The sequence below is a fragment of the Limulus polyphemus genome, unplaced genomic scaffold (genome assembly GCF_000517525.1).
Source record: "Limulus polyphemus unplaced genomic scaffold, Limulus_polyphemus-2.1.2 Scaffold91, whole genome shotgun sequence".
NCBI lineage: Eukaryota > Metazoa > Arthropoda > Merostomata > Xiphosura > Limulidae > Limulus > Limulus polyphemus.
The window spans coordinates 908,738-915,029 of record NW_013665701.1 but is presented as its reverse complement, the minus strand read 5'-3'; the positions used below and the strand labels follow the sequence as shown (position 1 = coordinate 915,029).

Sequence of the window (6,292 nt, the reverse complement as noted above, 5' to 3'; positions counted from 1 at the left end):
CATGTGAATATGACTGAAAAATTTCATTTTTTTCTGAAAAGGTGGTGTCTATTTACTTGTGACCACGCTGTGTATATGTATGTTACAAAACTAGTCAATAAGCTAATTAATGTAATACACCATTAGAAAAGGCGAAAAGGAATTGCATACATACACAACACACTTTTTTTTCTAATTATTGAAAATTTCCTAAAATTTTACAAGTAAGCCTGTTGCTGGCGCAGTGCCAAGGTTAACTCAACCAATCGGAGTAATAATCTCAAATCTTTCCTTTTTATCAATCAGTTTGAAGGCTTAGGTAGGAAAGAAGAAAAACACATGCCTGTAACAAAATGTTCATCATGTCAAAGAGCTTAGTTTTTATTCATGGATCTTTAATTCCATAATACTGAATACTTTTTAAAAGTGTATATTTGTATACTATATGTTCATCTGTACTCGAGTATACGACAAAACTCAATTAAGCTTCTGAACCGAAATAATACGATTTGTTAACATTCTCTCTTTATTAAGTAAATTGTTTCGTTATATCTGCTTATAAGTATGCTTTAAATATCACAATTTATCAAGTTTCCTTGCACAACCATGGTAACAACGGTATTACTTGCTACTACTTTAAAGCAGTAACAGGATAAATTTCTAAAACACTGAGACAACAATTTCTCAAGTTATGCATACACTCGTACAGACTTGATGTGAATACTGTGAATCAATGACCTGCCAGTAGTAACAAAAGTATGTATACCAATAGGTCAGTTATAACAAGTATATTTTACACTGTACTTAATACCATCCCGTACATAAATATTATTTACATTGAAATCTCATCACAGTTTCTTAAGAGTTCCTAATTTATGCTATTTATGCGTGAACAAAAACCAAAGATTTTGCATTATGAACAATGGCATAAAAGTAAAAATCAAAATTGGTTCTCACTATCTTCCTTTATTCAAAAATTGTAATCTATTTCATTTTATATAATCAAAACTGTTTTAAAACTTGTGTTTGAACACTTGGTTTACAACAAATTATAAGTGGGTATACGATGAAAATTACTTTTACAATTTAAATATGCTTTCACAAGTATTATTTCTAATGTTTTTAATATTGCTTCCTAATTAAGAAAAAACTTTTTTTATATGTATTACGGTAATGGTGAAGTTTCTATTTGATGTTTTTAATATTATTTCTGAATTTTACTTATTATGCAATATCTACAGATGTGAGGTTTAAGTCTGTCTCTGAGTGAAGTAAGCCTAAGATATTTAACATCCAACACGGAAAGCCTCAATGGACTTCCGGGCCTGCTCTCGTCATCAGTAGTATCACTTAATTTTGTGTTTGAAGTCCAGTTTTTGACTTGTTTTTAGCTGAATGTTCCACCGACTGTAGCCTTATTTGTATACAGCTATTACGCTATATCTTACTTGATCAGAAACTGCGTTTTGGAGCCATACTCCGTAATTGAATATAGAACTGTCAGGTTTGTCACAGACAAAATATGTTGTCTGCTTTTTCACAAGCAGTTAATAGTTTTGTGTTTGTTATACTCTTACAATAGGAAATTAGTAAACGTGTGGAATGTTTTTTATGTTCGACGTCAGTTTAATATCCACAGCATTACAGCATCTAAAAATTACATGCCCCAAGTTTCACAAACACAATTGTAATTTCTGGCATTAATAAATCCAATTTTATAGAATTAATTTAAACCAAACACATGATTGGAAGGTAGTCAGACAAACAAAAGTTTTAGACTGACATTGTTACTATATTTCAATCCTTGGACACCTTTTTCACAGGAGACTGGATGGAGTTCTTTAATTTATGCAAGAGTCTTGTAACTTGTATATCATAACTGTGCGGATGAGATTAAGTAACTTACATAAGAAATAGTGATATTAGTAATTACATTATTAATTTACAATCCTAGTGAGCATTCGCGGTTTTACACCATGAGGTACGTGCAAAACATGAAATAGCAATATTACTTTTTAAATTGTTCTCCCAGAATTAACATATAAATATCAACAGTTTTTACACAAAAGTTTACATTTTAAGGTTTTTGTAAGATATTTCAAAAATGACAAGCTAAAGAAATGAGAAAAAGGTATATATTTATGCAGCATAACTAATGATGTGAGCGTTGAAAGTTTGAAGCCCTTCTAAGGGGCATAGTTACCCAGAATATCTTTGAAAAATACAAGTAAAACGATGCAAACTGGTGGAACTTCACGCTGTTGACACCATAGCAATATATACAAATCCGTAATGAAATTTGAAACATATTCTAAACATGTCACACAGGTTTGTGGAGAAACATGCGGTAAGTTACCGTATTACAGATTTTTTTTCGATTCGGGAGCAATTATCATATCAGAAGGAAGAGAAAAAAACAGGGCAAATACCTTTGAAAGCGAGGGAGAGTCTCCTTCCGATTTTAGCACTACTAAGCACATGACGCAAGATGCAAAGTTCATATGATAACAAAAACGTTATACTATAAAAACTATTTTGTGACTGGTGCTACAACATTTGTTTTAAAACCTTCATAACTAAAAAAGTACAATACTACGATGTCAATCATAATAAACAAGACTCAGTTACTTATTGCCTGCTGATCTTTACATCTTACTTGTATTTGTTTTAGGCATTCTTATATTTAGTTTTATTTTTGTATATTAACAGATAATGCTTATGAGATACAATATCTTCCTAATAGTACATAATTTTCATTTTATTGCAGGTAATTTTTACTTTATTGCGAAGCTCGCGTTGGGAAAGATACTCACATATCAAACGTTACAATACTCATCACTTTGCTTTATTACTGTACAGGAGAATCCAATTTAATTCCAACATCTTTATTGCTAAGGTAAATTAGTTCATAAACTTCTATCACAGTGCTTTGACGAAGGGAGGGGAATAAGTTTATAAATATCATAATTACGAAAGTTTTAAAGCTACACACTTGATCAACATGGGTATTTTGTTATTGTTATGACCCTAAACTTTCAAGTTAAATTTCAGCCTTCATATATATACCACCAAAGAGCGTTGAAAACAAAAAGATTAATAAGATTTGGATTTGTGTTTACCTTTTCATGGATTTATTGAAATCCACACACACACGCGCGAGTGAAACACTGATATACCACATACTATATAAAATTACCGAAGATATGCATCTTTCTATCGTTTACTCGAAAGTATTCGATTTTTCCCCACGTGGAATAAACGAGATTCGAATTATAATATCCAATAGGATTTTAATTTTTCTAAAGCAATTTTTCTGCACAATTATTTTAAACAAATTTAATAGTTGAATTACAAGATGCTTATTAATTACATCAAGTGTAAGTTTAACTAAACACATGGTTTAAATTTTCAAGGCTGGCGAAGCATTGGAAACCAATAAGCCTAAAATTTATCATAAAAAGCACGTTACCTGCAGATTCCCCTCCCCACGTTCCTATCAATTTGTCCATTGCGGATTTAACTTCAGAAATGATTGAAAGATAAGATTTTACATCTATCTTTTGTCTCCCATAACGAGAAAATATCAAGTACAATTTTTTTTTCCATTAACCCCCGACATCCTAATTAATTTGACTGAACAAGTTTTGTAGATGAAAACAATAAATATGAACTTATATACTGATTAATTTAAGCAAGTAGTTTTAATTTTATTCAGGAAAAACTGTTTGGCGAAGAAGAACAATGAATAAATTTAAATACGTAAAAAAAATGTATATCACTAAACTTAATGTACCACTAGACGATTAACAAGAGATTTAGTATCTAAAAGACTAAAGATAAAACATTTCACTTCCGATTAGTTCTACATACACATGGCAAAACTCAAAATCTCATTATTGCAACTGACTGAACCACCACTTCTAATTCCAACTTGGTAAGAAATGTTGACCTAAGTGCAGAGTTAGAAACTGTGTCCACAATTACACATCAACATGTTACGACGATAGTAAGCAGAACGCGCCAAGTAACTTGTGCCAATTTATATATAACGACACTGCTTACATTCAAGCAAAGTAAGACGCAATCACCTTAATAAATAAACTAGCTACAAGTTTACAAAAGAACCATTATTTCTGTGAACATTTATATGTTGCAGAATAAGCCTGGCGTGAAGTGCACCATATCCCAATGTGCTTTTACGTGCTCTCATTTCAGTTACTATAATAAGGCATAGCTGATATAGTAATAGCTTTGAAACATGACTCATTAAGATGGCGAAAGCATGAGGCAAGGCCGTGCATGTATAAACCAACGAATCAACATGCACTGCCTGTACAAACAATATTTATTTCCAAAAGACTATTCGAGCTTACAAGTTGTAAGAACTTGTCATAAAACCCCAGTTCGTGCAACAAACAGTAGAGTAAAGGGAGGAAAGAACGTACCGTGATTGTGGCTGGATTCGGTCGGCTAAGGCCTCCATTTTGGCTAACACCTGGTCAGTCATGACACTCCCAGCATGCAGGGGTAGAGACAACTAAAGGGGTAACAGCAAGGAATTTGGGATATACACACACACAGAGTAGTGTTATCTGTCTCTCTCAGCAACAGAATGTCTGCCTCTGAAAAGTTATAAGATGTCAGAAATGGCAACCTCGCCTTGTCCTGCCTTAACAATGGCGGCTTTTCACGAATAAGCATACAAGCAGACTACTCTCTTTCCCGATTATTTACTTTCAAGTGGAAGAATCTACTACAGATATAGCAGTGCTGGACTAAGTGCGTCACTTATCACCATATCCCCTAGTAACAGGCAAAGTTCACTCCCTACATAGACGTTGATAAAATAGCTACAGCACCCCATTTCATTGTTCTTCATTGGCGAACATAATTTTTAAAATAGAAGATATTTAACACATACACGTACACAAATAGTGGGGGAGGGTGAATCCAAAGGGCCTACATGAACATCTAAAGCTGACTAAACAGTAGATGCGCTTCGTTAACCGTATTTACGTAACTCGTACCATACTATATTTGTACTCTCGACATTTCACTCTTAAATCTAACTGAATCATAAGCATCTACTGAAAGATCATTACACTTGCGTTTTAACTATTAGAAAACTGTGCTGTTTTTATCGGTTCAAAGGTCAATGATTAAAACTCCCTTAATTAAAGATAACCAAAACGGGTAAACAGTAAGATTTATTAAAATATTTAATTCAATTATAGTACAACATACCATATGTATGATGAATAAACAAACGAAGTAGTAAATGTTTAATGAGTTTAATTAGTAATCATTTGCACCTTATCTTCACTCTACTGAGTACGCACATGCTTTGTTTGTTTAAAGTTAAACACAAAGCTACACAATGGGCTATCTGTGCTTACCCACCACGGGTATCGAAACCCAGTTTCTAGCGTTGTAGGTCCGCAGACATGCTGCTGTGCCACTGGGGGGTGGGGGAGTATGCATATAAGCATTGTACTGCACTTAAAAAATTAAAAACTACGAAGACTTAAGTGGTTACATGAGTATATATATATTTATTATTTGAAGAAGAAATTCTGTATTAAAAGAGTGAGATCATGATGTGTGAAATAATTGATAAAAATATGACCATACAAGTTATTCTACAAATCCCACACTATGTTCTAAAAACTAGAAAAATAATTCCAATCTATAACAATGATTGTCCTTCAAACGTAGAGTATTCTTTCAGTATTGTATAAACTACTATTATTAGATTAGCCAAACAACAGATAAACGTTCATCGTTAAAGACTTTCGTGTTTATTCCACCTTGCTTTTGGGACCATACATGTAATATAAGAATCACTGAAAATTACAAAATTTCTAGATAAATGCTTATTTTTCTTCTATAGTGGTGCTTACGATGAACTAATTCATCGTGCTTAAGAAATATTTAAGTACCTCGTTACATTTTACCTAATAAGATGGAAACAATAATCCAAAACCGAAACAATTGATAAATCTATTCTTACCATACAGCGGCATCAAAAGATGAATATAATACTTGGTATACATTGTTATGTTAGAAATGATAAGTTGTTTCAATAATTAATAACAAGGATAGACATGTTAACTGTTGCATGTTACACAGAAAGAGAACATAACAATTATTGATATATATATATATATATATATATATATATATATATATACAGTGGTCCCCATCCCCTACGACACCCCTCGCCGACGACTTTTTCCCGATGCACCGTCAGTGTTTGCATGGTAATGTCCCCCTAATGAACGACATCCTGTTTTGTTGTCCATACATTTCATTT

The 6,292-nt window shown here is 32.6% G+C and overlaps 1 protein-coding gene across 13 annotated transcripts in view; it reads right to left on the bottom strand.

Annotated features, from left to right (window-relative positions):
* The window catches only part of LOC106468799 (CUGBP Elav-like family member 2), a 371,251-nt gene that overhangs the window by 300,128 nt on the left and 64,831 nt on the right, over positions 1-6,292 (bottom strand). For 9 of the 13 annotated variants that reach the window (XM_022397811.1, XM_022397854.1, XM_022397851.1 and 6 more), the window contains one exon: positions 4,425-4,516. The exons of 3 other annotated variants lie outside the window; for them this stretch is intronic. In XM_022397811.1, the coding sequence (XP_022253519.1) occupies positions 4,425-4,486 (62 nt within the window). In that variant the 5' untranslated portion in view covers positions 4,487-4,516. Of the gene's footprint in view, positions 1-4,424; positions 4,666-6,292 lie in introns of those variants that run through there. One more of the 13 variants, XM_022397819.1, reaches the window with a different exon arrangement.